The sequence below is a fragment of the Cornus florida genome, unplaced genomic scaffold (assembly GCF_030987335.1).
Source record: "Cornus florida cultivar Cherokee Brave unplaced genomic scaffold, ASM3098733v1 CherokeeBrave_3.0.0_Hap2_Chr10, whole genome shotgun sequence".
In the NCBI taxonomy this organism is placed as follows: Eukaryota; Viridiplantae; Streptophyta; class Magnoliopsida; order Cornales; family Cornaceae; genus Cornus; species Cornus florida.
Genome location: NW_026775580.1, coordinates 76,794,342 through 76,807,927, shown reverse-complemented (window position 1 = coordinate 76,807,927; position 13,586 = coordinate 76,794,342). Strand labels below are relative to the sequence as shown.

Sequence of the window (13,586 nt, the reverse complement as noted above, 5' to 3'; positions counted from 1 at the left end):
CAAAATATTCACTGTTTCCAGTATTCTTAAGAAAAAATAAAAAATTGTCCTCAACTAAATTTTAATTAGACTAGGCACGTGAATTGCACGTGATTATAGACGAGACAAGAGTGGGGTAGGTTCGTGAGACTTTCAGTCGCTTGTTCGATCTTTGCCGAAAAATAAAAGAGCGTAGCAATCTTTCTCAGGGGGTGGTTTAATGCTCTAATTTTAGTGGTGAATTTTGGTTTCTCTGCGCGAAAGCTACGTACGAACGTTGTCGTTATCGCACAAGCTTTGGAGGTAAAATTAGATAACATTGAGCTTTGTAGAGAGAAATATTGCATTCCCTCCTTTCTCTCTCTCTCAAAACTTACTGAGTGGAAGAGAGAGGGAAAAGTGCCCCCGCGACGTTCATCTCCACCACCACCGTGACGGTTTTAATGGCTTTCCCTCGGCGGCGCCACCACAATCAGACTCTCGTCACTTTCCTCCGATACCTATTTTTCACCGTCTTAGGCATTCTCATCCTTCACTACGCTCTCCTTCCTTTTTTCGCTCCCTCTCCCATCGACAAGGATCGCCTCCCTCATCCCTCCAGCCGCTCTTCGGTACTCCTCTAACTTCTCTCTCTACACACACATATATGTATGTATTCATATCATACTTAGCTTGTTTGTGGTTCTTTGTTCAGGTCAACAATGGCGTCGATGACATTGAAACTCCAACATTTCGTGTTCCGGTTAGGGTTTTAATTTTTTGCTATATTTTTAGATTTGTGAATTACTCGTGGAGGATAATTGGATCTGAGTTTAATTAATGTGATTTCTTTGTTGTTGAGCTGTAGACCAGTGGAGGGAGGTCGGATCGTGATCTTTGGAATTCAAAAATGTCTAAATTCTACTACGGTTGTAGTAACTCGAGCAAAAAGTTTGCCAGTGCGTAATTCGTGATTGTGATTACTTTTCTTTTCACTGTAATATTCATTGAAAAATGGATACTAAGTACATATTACAGCTCCTTTACAGGGTTTCAATTGGATTCCTAGGAGGATAATTCTTATTTCAAATGGATAAACTCTGTTAATCCTTAAACGTTGGTGTTGATTTGGTGAATTTCTTCCATTTGATTGGACTTTGTTCAAATTACAGGAGCTGAAGCTATTACTCATCGCAATCGATACTTTTCCATTGTTACTAGTGGAGGTTTAAACCAACAAAGAACTGGGGTATTCCTTTGAACATATGAATTCTACATTGGTTAAATAGGAGTAATATATCAAGCAATTATTCATTTCTGAAAAGCAATTTGGCTTTATCTTCGTTTTTGTCAAGTATTTAAAGATTCTTTTAACTGACAAGACAAAATTTAATTGTTTTTCTTGAAGACGTGCTTACATATATGGAATTTAACAGACTTAAATAGTGTCTATGTTGGCCTAGAAACTCAGTTTAATATTTTCCATGTTTACTTATTTATTATTGCAATTAAATACCTGTTGTACATTAATAGGAGCTTGAGATCAATGAAAGATGGGAAGAATTATTGGTTTCAATGCAGCATGCCTCCTTAATTTTTGACTCTATGCAAATTAGCTTTGATAACACATTTTGTGCTAAATTCTGAATTCTGTGCACGACCATCTATCCTCTCTCTCTCTCTATCCTTATTATTAAGAACTTTTGTTTGTAGGAACTCAAGAGAAAGGAAAGTACATCAAAATTAAACCAAACAACTTACAAAGATCTACTTATGCATCTACATGGGATACAATTTTGTTGAGTTGAGTTGCATTTGCATATGACATATTGTACCAACTCTAATATGAAGGATATTCTTCACATCTTGTTGAGGTTTCGTGATGATATAGATTTCTTTTCAAGCAGTTATTATCAGTCAGTTCCTGGTCATTGCACATGCCTTTTTCCTGTCTTGCCTTTTTTATTTCTCTGTCATTGCATATGCCTATATTTGTACATTCAAAACACCGCATGTATAAAATGGAATTGGAGGGTTACTAATTTAGAATTACGATGGTAGGTTTATATGCAAATAGTCAGATAACCATTTGGCGTTATTTCAGATGTGTCTGGTAATTGGAAGTAGGCATTTTGCATACTCCTTGCTGAACAATGGAGTTACAGCCCCAAGGTTTTAGTTTAACTGTTCTTATCCATGATTTGCTATATTCTACTGTTGTCAGCAAGGCTGACTGGAGTTGTCCACCTCCAGTAAAATAGTATTTTCACTGAATTTGTCAATATAATTGAGCTGCTTGTCAGATTGGGATCTTGTGCATACTGTTCCATTTGAAGTCACTAGTCAGTGACCTTAATTTTGGTCACTGTTGTTATTAAATTACTTATTTTGTACAACATGTTTGAAGATGTTGAATTAGTTTTTAGTGCCAAACTTATTTATTTAACTTTGAGCAGATTACGGATGCTGTTGTTGCTGCCCGCATTTTGAATGCCACTCTTATTGTTCCAAAGCTGGACCCGAATTCCTATTGGAATGATGCTAGGTAGGTTTGTAAATAACTAGTGTAAGCTTTGCTAACAATTTTGCAATTTAAGTCTTGTTATTTGTCTAGCTTTTCATATAATAAGAAAGAACAGGTACTTTTTGCATTTGAACTCAGATAATAAACATGTTGCATTGTCTTATGCAGTAATTTTTCAGATATTTTTGATGTTGGTTGGTTTATATCATATCTATCAAAAGACGTTAAAATCAAAAAACAACTTCCAGAAAGGGGAGGGAAGACTTGGACTCCATATACCATGCGTGTTCCGAGGAAATGTAATGAAAAATGCTATCGAACTCGTGTACAGCCTAAACTTCTGAAAAAGAATGTAAGTTATCAGTCCCAAGAACTTTTCATTTGTTCTATGAACATGTTCGCACATACATTGCATACCCAGATACATTGAGCAACTTTCTTTAACATTGCAACATCCTTTTTTATTAGATTTTGTTAGTAGTTACGACAGATTAATGATATGCTGTCATTGCTCATGGATAGTGTTTGCCTCATATCGGGACACAATTGGGTGGGTATACTAGTCCAGAATGTAGATTGAGAGAACTGTGATTGGCCCTAGGTCCAGGTGTCCAGCAAATAACTTATTCTATCTTGAAACAAAAACATATCTCATATATTTCTTCATTTACCAGGAAAATATATTAGGTGCATTTTTTAGAATTCAGTATTATCATAATGAGGTTTTAATCCTTAATAATGAGGTTTTAATTTGTAATCAATATACTAAATTATTTTAGTTATTTCGAACAAAAATAATAATCATCAGCTATTCAGTTGGGGTCAAACCTAAGGTCATCATGATCTCAATTAAACAGAGTTGGCCGAGCTTTAGTTATGAATTCAACCATCTTAAGTTGGGACCTTGGGTGATGGATCAAGGATTATGGACTCTTGAAAACTTATGCAGGTGGAAGTTGTTCAGAAAATGACAATAAAAACCAATTGCAATCAAATTGAACTCAAATACTTCCAAGAAAGTATCCAGACGTCTGATGGGTTCAGTTGCAACTATTGAGAATACCCAAACTTATGAAAAAAGATGCTTGGGACTTTTTCTTGATCATGGTTATGCCACTGGGCATAATGTATATTTGAAAGTCATGTAGATATCAAAGTAACTGTTGAGCTAAATTGCAACGAAAAGTGCTATAGTTTTATTTATTTATTTATTTATTTATTTTTAAGCGAAACGAGGAAGTGCTATGGTTGTAGACTCCTTATGAGTTACTTTCTAACCTTGTAGTTTCCCCCCTCCCCCAACGCACCAAATTTGGAAAAGTAATTCTAAAGAAGAATATTTACTTGACAGTGTCACATTTTTTTCCTTTTGAAAAAAGGAAAAACAATATAGGCCATTTGTCCCAGGCTGTAACTGGACCATTTGGATAGGGTCATTGGGCTTCGGCTGGACCTGCTGGGTCGGCTGGTGTCCCGGTCTTGCCTATCAACTTATCACACCAGACTGGGTTTTGTGCCACGTGCCTTTTTGGTTGTTTACCCTTACCCCTGTATGCAACAAAGAAGAGTTCTAATAGGCTGACAACCAATGGGGAACCTCAAGTCAAATCCATATAACTTGTATTGGGAATTATTTAGTAGTCTGCTGATTGAGTGTTATAGTTTTTTTTAGTTGCATTATTATATATGTGTTGTCTACGTTTGGCCTTGAATGAATTTACTGTTCCAAAGCTTGTAAATAATGAAATTCATTCATGTGACAGGCTGTTCAACTCACCAAATTTGATTACAGACTGTCAAATAAGTTGGAGACAGATTTACAAAAGCTTAGATGTAGAGTTAATTACCATGCTTTAAAGTTCACTGACCCCATACTTAAAATGGGTAATGAATTGGTCCATCGAATGAGGATGAGAAGCAAGCATTACATTGCCCTGCACCTAAGGTAGTTTCACTTTACCCTTGGTCCCTATAATTTTCTGATATCTGGTATTTGTCTCCAATGTACTCTCGTTTCTTTATGCTGTTTAGCTGTTATATATATGTGATCTCCATGCATAGAGAGAAGTATAATGGTTTACACCTTTCAGTGTTGTATATGATTCAAAATTTCAGATTAATAGGCTACCCCTTGTACTGGGGAAATTTAGTTCTCAACTTGCACAAATGTTGCAGATCGGACACTATTTTATTGCATGACTGAGTGGATAAAAAAACTCAAAAGACCGGATGAAATCTCTATGGCCCATTACTTATTAAAAAGAAGAAGAAGAAATCTCTATGGCTTATTGGGGTACAAGAAGTTGCTTGTGAAGTGCCAATCAGGGTGCAAACTGGGTGGGTTGAGGGGTCAAACTAGGCTCAATCCAAGGTCTGAAACCTTCAATCCAAGCCCACCCAGCCTGACCTCTGTTTCAGTTTTCCCACCAGCACCCAAAAATTTTGACTCCAAAGAAATTAATAAAAGAGGAAATAATTCTAGGAAATTAACTTTCAAGGGATGAATTTACTAGAAATCAAGAATTAAAAGATGGGAACTACAAAACAAAGATTGATTATGATTATAAATTCTGTTTATATAACTACAAACTTAGATATAATGTATATAAAGTTGGAATTTGGTTAAGCTTGAGTTGTGCCATTCAGGTTGGGCTTGGGTTGTGTGACACCTCATCAGGAGCTCAATTTGCATTTAGTTTGGTTTTGATTTTTCAACCCAAGCTCATACCGAGTTATGAGCATGTTTCTCAAACCATGAAAAATCCAACCCGGTATGGTTTGACTCATTCAAGTTGCACCTCTAACCAGAATTCTTGGTCCCCGACAGTGTGAAGCTTTGTGGGGAATTTAATAATTTTTATTATTTTCTGAATGGAATGGTGGGGTAACTTGTGTTCACTTGACTGTATTTTCTAATTCAGTAGCTATGAAAATTGTTATCATTTTCTAAATATGAAGTATAAATATGAGGAAGTATCTTAATGCATCAAGTTGCTTCTTGTTACAGGTTTGAACCTGATATGCTTGCATTCTCAGGATGTTATTATGGTGGAGGAGAAAAGGAGAGGAAAGAACTGGGTGCAATACGGAAGCGGTGGAAAACTTTACATGTAAGGTTCCAATAGTCATATTTGGTCATTTGGGTAATTTCATTTACATAATGTTTAGTGGTTTAAGTAATATAATGAATGTCAAAACATTATTTTCATTTAGAAGGGCATTAAGTGCTGTTTGTTTCATTTTTAGTATAAAGAGCTTTTCCCCATATGTTTCAATTTATATGTTTTTTAACTTATCAAAAAAAAAAAAAAATTATGTCTTTTAACAACAGGCAATAGAAGTATCTTAAGGTTCTGCTTTAATGAAAAGGGTTGTTTAGGGGGGAAAAAAAGTATCTTAAGGTGTAATACTGATATAGGGATATGGTACATGATTTGGGGCCTTCAAATGCTTAATTTGAGAGAGAGAACATATTAAGATGATGAATGTAAGCTTACTGCAAATACTGAAAAGGATCATTTAAATGAATGGATAGGATCAAAATATGGACCTGGTTTTCAAGCTCCAAAATGCAAGTTTAAATTGGAGTTTTACAATGGCTCAACTGTTTAGTGGTGCATATAAATCACATCTGAGATGTTTTTCTACTCGTTTACAGATCAGGGACCCAGAAAAGGGAAGGAGGCAAGGAAGATGCCCACTTACTCCTGAAGAAGTGGGTCTGATGTTGAGAGCATTGGGCTACGGGAAAGATGTTCACTTATATGTGGCATCTGGTGAAGTATATGGAGGAGAAAAGACACTGGCCCCCTTAAAAGCACTCTTCCCAAATTTTTATTCAAAGGACACTATAGCCAGCAAGGAAGAGTTGCAACCATTTTCTGCATTTTCTTCTCGCATGGCTGCACTAGATTTCATTGTTTGTGATGAGAGTGATGTATTTGTTACGAATAACAATGGTAACATGGCAAGAATTTTAGCTGGACGAAGGTTTGCTTTTCTATTTTTTAGTTTTTTATTTTTAAGATTTTCATTTTGTAGGGGTACAGAACCCATGGGCTGACCTGATTTTTCTGTTAATTTCAGGAGATATTTTGGACACAAACATACCATTCGTCCGAATGCTAAGAAACTGTATCCGTTTTTCTTGAGCCGGGGGAACATGACTTGGGAAGCATTTGCCTCTAGAGTTCGAACTTATCAAAAAGGCTTCATGGGAGAACCAAAGGAAATGAGGGCAGGCAGGGGTGGCTTTCACGAGAACCCATCTTCCTGCATATGTGAAGATTCTGAAGCCAAAGTAAAGATGGACTCGGGTCCTAGAAAACTCGGCAAGGAGCAGAGTGCAACAAGAGAAGATGTTGGTGATCAAAATGTAGACGATGAGCCAGAATGGTCAGATATGGAGGACGAAGAGAACCATATTGACCTTCTAGGCAAAAGTATGTTCAATGAAACAAGTTTGGATTATGATGCTTCCACATCTGAGCCGCCTGAGTTGGAAGAGTTACTCTCTGATTGAACAAGGATGCCTTGGGCTTCTTGAAGTGTGTATAAATTTTTTGGCCCCCCTTGCATTCTCTTCAACAATTTGCAGTTCTGGAGAAATCTTTTGGCCACGTTGCGTAGTTATTTTACTATGTACGAGAGCCACAGCTATATTGCAGAACAGCACCAATTTTGTTCATAGCTACAAAATATTTGAGTTCAACTTAAAAGTGCATCCTGGTACGTCCAAAACCTGATTTTTTTTTTCTTCTTTGTAAGAATTATGTTGTTGGATCCATACTTACCTAACTGGCCTTAGGTTAAAGATAGAATCCTTCATAAACCTTCAGACTCTCGCGGAGAAGTTCGAGAGAGGATACCAAGTGAAAAGAAAAGAAAAGAAATAAAAATAGAACACTTGGGGTAAGATGGTAGTGAAGGAACAGAAGTAGGTGATTTGATGTTGTATCTGGAGGTAGACTCTAGGTCGGACAGACCAGAAATGGTATATAGACGGGAATGAAGCTGCTATTGTCATAATTGATTTCGTTTTTTTATTGGGTCATTTTGGAAAGTAGATTTTTGCAAAGCTGGTCATGAGAATCATTGTAATATAGTAACCCTTTTTTTTTTTTTTTTTTTGTAGAATGTAGATTAGGGATGACAAGTAATTGTAATGAGATTATTATTTTCAAAATTTACTACTCCGTATTAATAGATGTTTTTTTTACTAGCTTTGGATTGAATTTTTTTACTGTTCAGACCTTGTTGGGGAAAAAAAAATCCCTTGATAATAGCATCCTTGAGTTTGAACGTTTGAAGTCTCAGTGGACTATCGCCAGTTCAGTTAATTATGAAAACTTGTGTTCATAAATGTGCCATATTACTTGCTTGCGTGGCGCCACCCACTCTAAAAAGGACACACTTGGCCAGAACCTGTCTAGCGTGTCACTGAGAAAGGGACGAGCAACCTCGAGCTACTTGTCCCGTAACTGGATTTATTAGCAAGGAAGGGGTCGCTACCCTTCACTCCCCTTGAGGAAGTACCCCTCTCCAGTTGGATGGGTCCCTTCTTTTTTTATCACCACCTAAGGCCCCTTTCTGCAGATGGGACCTCGGGTGCATTCCACCTCCATCGCCTCGAGCCCCCTGAGCTCGATGAGACCTTCGAAATTGAGATCTCTCCATCTCAAAGTCCCCACCTTGAGTCTGAGGAGGACTTGAGAAACACAATTTGCTTGCCGCAAACTCTTCCCACCTTGAATGCGAAGAAACCTCGAGGGTCAAGACCGGAGTAGAATATCAGGAGGTCGAGAAGGCAGTACCTCGAGAAGACTCATTCCCCATCTCCTAGCGCGGGAGTCTGGGAAAATGTGGACAAGTGGCTGGGACCCAAGGATCCGCCTTCTTCTCTTGGGCCAACACAAAGGGGAAAGGATTTTGGTACCCAAGGTCGAGCCCTAAATAAGTCCAAAGAGATGCATTAATTGCGAAAGATAACTGACGTGACCCACATTAATTAGGAGCGCCGTTTCCCCTATGGACTAAAGGGCAAAAGTGCCTCTGCCCACTGGGTAATATCCCATCTGTCAGAAAGGGAAATCCTTGATCCTACGGATAAAAGGAAGTTCACCTATGTGTCGATGGGTATTATCCGTTCAAGTGCATTATAAATAGGAGAGGTTAATCAGCCTTAAAGGCAGAGTTAAGAAAGTCTAACAACCAATTACCATGAAGCTTGAGTTTACATGGGTACAACTGAATACTGTCTTCCTTTTCTTAATCTTTGAGTTCTAAGAATCCTTTGTGTTGCTTGGGTCCCCACTCGGATACTAATCTCAGCACTCCCGGCCTACGTGGAATATATTCCTCATTTTATAAAGAACCTTTTATCAACAACTTGTAAGGGTAGATGTACCGAAGGCATAGAATTCTGGTTTAGGGATAATGCATAGAACCAGTTAATTATGCTCAAAGGCCTCTAATATTGTACTTTTGTAGTTTACTATCCATAAAACTCTAGTATTTTGTTCAAGATTTTTACTTATTATTATTATTTTTTAATGATCAAAACATGAACAAAGACGTTATTTTTCTGCCCAAAGTGATATTGATGAGATCTAATCCTTATATTACACATGAAAATGTTGAGTTCGCATTGTATTGAGAAATGTATTCAATGGTAGCTAACAAAATTAAGTCATTAGTTAAAAAGAGTGTACATGTCCCCTATCAAGAATAAAATTGTGTCACTTCCTAGTACTGTGAAACCAAAACAGTTCCAATCATCTCTCTATTTTCTACTCAATAACAATACTTTTGTTTCTGTACGGATGAAAAAATTTAAATAATAGTAGTAGAATAAAATTTCAATTTCTTTATTGTTAGTTTAACTGGCTTATTCCTAAAGCATTAAAGGTTCCATTTGTTCCTGAATAGCAAATTTCAAAAAAGTTTTGGCTTCCTCAGTGAATCGGTTGAAGATATCCTTACTTGGTTTGTAACTCAGAAAACAGAAAATAGAAAATTATACAAAAAATTCTGTTTGGTTCAGTTTTTTAAAAACTCACTTATAAAAAGGCATGTTTTGAGAGAACTGTCTTTTATTGTTCTCTACAAACTGTTTTCTGTTCTCTGAATTATTGAGAATTGTTTTCAAAGTTAAAAATCAAGCAAACTATGATTTTCAATGAGCAAGTGTTACTATCTCAAACTGAACATTCTCTCAACTTCATAATGTTACTCTTTCCATATTTATTATAATCATATTTACAGGTTATTGATTAAATTCAAGTTGAAGTGGTCTGAATTGATTTTAAACATTCTAAGGGAATTGATTTTAAGTTATTTTTTTTATTATTATTTATGGAGTAACAATTTTAGGGTGAGACTTGATGCAACAATAAAATTGATCGATTATGAATCGAAAGTTACGTGCTTGAAATAGAAAAAGTCTCCTAAAGTTGTGGCCATCTGATCCTTTCCGAACCCCTCAATAATGAAAGCCTCATGTATGATGTAGTAAGTAACGGGTCAATTGTCTTCTTGCTTTTGTAAAATTTTTTCTATTCTCCAAACATTTATCCTTAGTTATTTTATTCCCTGTTAGTGTATAAAATTGTAGGGTTACTGTAGATCTCATAAATCATTTATACATATTCCAAACATTTATCCTTAGTTATTTTATTCCCTTTTAGTGTATAAAATTGTAGGGTAACTGTAGATCTCATAAATCATTTATACACATTAGCTTAACATGTGACTTAATTCCTTATCACAAATATAGATCTCTATATTATGTGTAAACGCTTTAATTTAATTCCCGTGAGTGAACATACAAATTTTGATGGGCGTATGATTAACTATAGTTCCTCCTACTAAGCAGGGGATTGCGACACTTAATTATTGGGTCTCTCACATAACTAGCGGTGAGTGTCCCGCCTGTTGTAGTGGGACACCCACCGTTACGTGAGACATCAGACAAGCTTGTCATCGCAATGTTTATCATTGCTTCCCTAAAAAAAATATGTTTCAGTTGGGACATATTTTACTTTAGCAAAGCAAACATAAATTGTAGACAAAGAGAAACTTAATAAAAGCTTAGAAGTTAAAGGCACAATCAATCATCCAAATTCCAAGAGCTTGGGATAAAAAAGTTGCATACAGCCTACTCTATAAGAGATGCATATATCCAAATGCTTGGTGGCTAGTAGTGAACAACTCTCCCAAAGAAACAATGCATAAGTCATAAATGATCACAAAAAAAATTGAAAAAATGATAAAAGTCCTGAATCGGTACTATTATTAATTGACATGTCCATCGTAATTGATGTTGCAAACAACTTGTATACTTCAAAGAATTGTCAGGACTTCACCCCTCTGATGTATCTGTTACAATCAATCACCAAAAATAAGTTTCTTTGACTAAACTCGCAGTGTTGTATAAATTAGGAGAGACTTGAAGGAAGATTAAAAATGCAAATGACAAGAGAGGATGATGATTGATGAAACTTGTAAAGACTTACCAATTACCATAGGGAGTGATCTTCCATAGTTGATTATCTCCGTGTTTCCATTCCCAGAGAACGATTGCTGTGCCGTCGCGGACACCACCATTGTCACCTTGAAAAGCATCAACATTCAGGCGAATGTTTTTAGCCATCCTTATTGTTTTATAACCATCTCCGAAGTCTTTACTCTTAGTCCACACGATAGTCTCGTCGTAAACATCTGGATCGAAAGGTATCAATTTCACCTGCAAAAAGAATGGAGGGAAGCAACTTGAACAATGTATCAATGGCAGAGAATGATGTTAGTATGCTACTCAAGTTCCTTGAGTTGTCATGGATCCTTTTCTCACATTACATCGGATGGAGGGTCTTGGACATATAAAAGAGTGTTAGCACCACGTAATATCTTATATTTTTTTTTTTTCGAATCACCTGACTCGTGATAAATAGGTACACTCTAATACTATATCTACTCTTCAAAATTATAATATAAGCTTGGATGATCTTATATCAAAGCTTGATACATTTCATTTAATTGACGTGTCTCAAACTTATTTTGAAATTTCTATTTATAAAAATTAGAAAATCCCTTCAATTTTCGAGCTAGTATTACGCTAAATAATTAACAAAACAAAAAGTTGAATCCAAGGTAGAGGAAAGAACAAATCATGTGTGATGCTCTTGATCATCAGTCTTTGTTCCTTTCTCTTTTTTTCTCCACCCTTTTGATGGTGGATTAATATGTTGCTATCAAGATGATATAATATATATAGGTCTGAAAACATGCTAAAATCTAATTTCACCTACCGCATAGATTATATGTACTTTTTCTTTTTCTCTTAATTTTTCCAGTGAATAAATCTGCATGGATATATTATATGTACTTCCTCGTAATCAGTATGAATCTCCTATGAAAATGAAAACTCCGGAATTAGCACATATATATATATTCATATAAGAGCTTACTGGTTTGGTGTCACCACTGGCGTGCTTCAAGGCCTCACCGGTGGCTTTATTGATCAGAACAAAACTGGAAAACCCCTCTTCATCCTCCACTTTCGAGCTGTACTTCTCATCTTTGATCCAATGCTGCAATAACCAAATCAAAGATTAGACAGACTAATGGTATATATATATATAATTAAGTAGCAAAAGGATGAACAAAGGGAGATAAAGTTGAATCAGAAGCAAACATACTTGGAATTCGTCCGATGGATTAGATGGTGCAAGAATGACTTCGCCATTACGGATGGTGAGGGAGTAACCAGTGTTAGCCTTACAGAATACCTGAACAGTGGGTTTGCTGGTCAAATTGGTGCCCTTGGAATGGGTGTCGTGAAGGGATGAGGACTTAGAGGCGTGATGGTCACTTTTATGTGATGCATGGTGAGACGCATAGTCTTCTGGTTGATTAGAGTAGGTGGATGAGTAACCATGACCACCGTCACCTCCAGCATGGCCTTGTGGTTGGTCAGAATAGGCGGAAGAGTAACCATGACCACTAGCAGCATGGTTGTGTGATTGGTCAGAATAGGTGGAAGAGTAACCATGACCACCACTAGCAGCGTGGTCATGTGAACCGTGGCCACCACTAGCAGCATGGCTGTGTGGTTGGTCAGGATAGGCAGAAGAGTAACCATGATCACCACTGACAGCATGGCCGTGTGGTTGGTCAGAATAGGCAGAAGAGTGACCATGACCACCACTGGCGGCATGGCCGTGTGGTTGGTCAGAATAGGTGGAAGAGTAACCGTGACCGCCAGCAGCATGGCCTTGTGAACCATGACCACCACTAGCAGCATTGCCGTGTGATTGATCAGGATAGGCGGATGAGTAACCATGACCACCAGTACTAGTAGCATGGCCTTGTGAACCGTAGCCACCACTAGCAGCGTGGCCTTCTGAATGGTCAGGATAGGCGGATGAGTGACCATGACCACCACTAACAGCATGGCCTTGTGATGGGTCAGAATAGGCAGACGAGGAACCATAACCACCGGTGGCATGATTTTTTGCTTGGTTAGAATAGGCAGACGAGTAACCATGACCACTTGGTCGTGACGACGACTGATCATAATAGTCTGAATCAGGAGAAGAATATTTAGCACCTCCTCCTCCTCCATGGGAGCTGTGATTCTTGTGGGTTACTCCTCCTAATGGTTCATCCTCATTATAACCTGTCGGTCGCGAGTACTCTTCATCTCTTCCATTCTTGTGCTTGCTCGTGCTATTGTGATGCCCAAATGTAGAATCCATTTTATCTGAAACTATATCAAACAAGAGTGTTAACCTTTTGGTTTTACAGGATCTGTTTTCCAAGTCTTTTTAAGAGTGAAATCATGTAGGAAAGGAGGAGCTAGCATTTGGTTGCATCAATCTGCTTATATATTCTCATTACCATGAAATGACAACCAACCAAATGTCCACCAATTAAGTTAATTAGCCACTTATTATGGACCTGTCAAAAATGATTGGCAAGGGATTGGCGCGCAAATGTCTACAAGTTGACCGCTTGTTATGGACAGGCAAACATTCATGAGAGAGACCTTCAAATTAGGAAAACCAATTTTACGACCAGAGACACACTCGCGTTACCATTACCACAA

General features: G+C 37.3%; 2 protein-coding genes across 2 annotated transcripts; one reads left to right on the top strand and one right to left on the bottom strand.

The window, feature by feature from the left end:
- Window positions 1–294: 294 nt before the first annotated feature.
- Window positions 295–7,703, top strand: LOC132278735 (O-fucosyltransferase 16). Its single transcript, XM_059780603.1, has 10 exons — window positions 295–590; window positions 674–721; window positions 827–917; window positions 1,131–1,207; window positions 2,415–2,503; window positions 2,651–2,834; window positions 4,246–4,427; window positions 5,490–5,592; window positions 6,141–6,472; window positions 6,569–7,703. The coding sequence occupies exons 1-10, from the start codon at window positions 423–425 to the stop codon at window positions 7,002–7,004; spliced, it is 1,710 nt and encodes a 569-aa protein (XP_059636586.1). The 5' UTR covers window positions 295–422; the 3' UTR covers window positions 7,005–7,703.
- A 293-nt stretch (window positions 7,704–7,996) lies between these two features.
- On the bottom strand, window positions 7,997–13,236 carry LOC132277895 (ricin B-like lectin EULS3). The gene is made up of 4 exons (XM_059779736.1): window positions 12,178–13,236; window positions 11,947–12,069; window positions 10,996–11,225; window positions 7,997–8,228 (listed from the first exon to the last, which is right to left on the bottom strand). Exons 1-4 carry the CDS (start codon window positions 13,234–13,236, stop codon window positions 7,997–7,999), a joined length of 1,644 nt encoding a protein of 547 aa, XP_059635719.1.
- Window positions 13,237–13,586: the final 350 nt, after the last annotated feature.

What these genes read in the sequence shown, in the direction of transcription:
- LOC132278735 (XM_059780603.1), top strand. Translation starts at nt 423, where the DNA reads ATGGCTTTCCCTCGGCGGCGCCACCACAATCAGACTCTCGTCACTTTC. An exon ending in TCCTATTGGAATGATGCTAG is followed by an intron (nt 2,504 to 2,650) that starts GTAGGTTTGTAA and finishes TGTCTTATGCAG; the next exon opens with TAATTTTTCAGATATTTTTG. An exon ending in AGCGGTGGAAAACTTTACAT is followed by an intron (nt 5,593 to 6,140) that starts GTAAGGTTCCAA and finishes ACTCGTTTACAG; the next exon opens with ATCAGGGACCCAGAAAAGGG.
- LOC132277895 (XM_059779736.1), bottom strand. Translation starts at nt 13,236, where the DNA reads ATGGATTCTACATTTGGGCATCACAATAGCACGAGCAAGCACAAGAAT. An exon ending in ATCCATCGGACGAATTCCAA is followed by an intron (nt 12,070 to 12,177) that starts GTATGTTTGCTT and finishes TGGTTATTGCAG; the next exon opens with CATTGGATCAAAGATGAGAA. An exon ending in ATCACTCCCTATGGTAATTG is followed by an intron (nt 8,229 to 10,995) that starts GTAAGTCTTTAC and finishes TTCGCATTCAAG; the next exon opens with GTGGGAAGAGTTTGCGGCAA.